The 1,302-nt window shown below is 62.8% G+C and overlaps 1 protein-coding gene across 1 annotated transcript in view; it reads right to left on the bottom strand.

The window, feature by feature from the left end:
- Positions 1 to 1,302, bottom strand: part of LOC108644277 (glycerol-3-phosphate acyltransferase 2, mitochondrial-like) — a 7,006-nt gene that overhangs the window by 2,284 nt on the left and 3,420 nt on the right. The window contains exons 6-10 of the mRNA XM_029963957.1: positions 1,250 to 1,289; positions 729 to 836; positions 440 to 522; positions 257 to 351; positions 66 to 147 (exon numbers count right to left, since the gene is read on the bottom strand). Coding sequence (XP_029819817.1) covers positions 66 to 147; positions 257 to 351; positions 440 to 522; positions 729 to 836; positions 1,250 to 1,289 — 408 coding nt within the window. The remainder of the gene's footprint in view (positions 1 to 65; positions 148 to 256; positions 352 to 439; positions 523 to 728; positions 837 to 1,249; positions 1,290 to 1,302) is intronic.

Raw genomic sequence — 1,302 nt, forward strand, 5'->3', positions numbered from 1 at the left:
CTGAGGAGGATGAAGGGGGATTCCCACTGGGAATGCTGCTCTGAGGGAAGGGAAAGATGAAAAGCTCCTTATCCACCTCCCGGTGCCTGTGGAGCAGCAGCGCCGCGGTGATTCCCACAGCCATGATGGCGGAGCAGGCGCTGGAATCTGCTGGGGGGGAGAGGGGCTCGTTATCCGGGGGGGGATGAACCCCCACCCCCATTCCCCAGCAGGGAATGCCATCCCAAGGGATGCAGGGACCACTCGCACCCCTCACCGCTCAGTGTGTGCAGCCCCAGCGCCGTCACCAAAATCTCCTCTTCTGTCCCCACACCGGCACCCAAAGTGCCCACATTCCCCGCATCTGGCACGCTGGGACATTGGGGGAGAGGGCTGAGCAAGAGGAGCCGGGAGCAGAGATCCAGGGGGAAACGCTGCCCGGGGCTCAGCTCCTCACCACGGGCCAAGGATGGTGGGAAGCAGCAGCTGCTCCGGCCGATTCCCTCTGAGCGTCGGCCCCACCAGGTTGTTCTCCACAAATTCCTGGGAATGAGCAGAAAGGAGCCTGGAGGTGCTCACAGCCCTCAGCACCACGAGCTCACTCAATCCCTGCAGCCCCAGGGCTGGGAGGAGCCCAGATCACCCAGCATGGATTCACTGGATACCCTCAGACACCCCAAACCCACCAACATCCTGGGAACAGCCCCCCAGTGCCAGGACGGATCCGGGGACATCCCCAGCTGCCGTACCTGTAAGGAGAAGGGCTGGGAGAAATCCACCCGGGCACAGCCACGGGGCCGGCGCAGGGCCTGGAACGCTGCCCGGAGACACGCGGCCATCCCGAGGGGCTGAGGGGGCTGCGGAGAGACGGGATCCAGGGATTGACGGCGGGTTTAGGGGGAAGCCACTGCCCAGGGATGCTCCCACAGATTTGGGGGAACACCACTCCCCAGGGATAACCCCAGACATTTGGGGGAACACCACTCCCCAGGGATAACCCCAGAGATCTGGGGGAACACCACTCCTCAGGGATAACCCCAGAGATTTGGGGGAACACCACTCCCCAGGGATAACCCCAGACATTTGGGGGACACCACTCCCCAGGGATAACCCCAGAGATCTGGGGGAACACCACTCCCCAGGGATAACCCCAGACATTTGGGGGAACACCACTCCCCAGGGATAACCCCAGAGATCTGGGGGAACACCGTTCCCCAGGGATAACCCCAGAGATTTGGGGGAACACCACTCCCCAGGGATAACCCCAGACATTTGGGGGAACACCACTCCCCAGGGATAACCCCAGAGATCTGGGGGAACACC

Source organism: Manacus vitellinus, unplaced genomic scaffold, assembly GCF_001715985.3.
Source record: "Manacus vitellinus isolate BGI_N305 unplaced genomic scaffold, ASM171598v3 scaffold_105_pilon, whole genome shotgun sequence".
Taxonomy (NCBI): domain Eukaryota; kingdom Metazoa; phylum Chordata; class Aves; order Passeriformes; family Pipridae; genus Manacus; species Manacus vitellinus.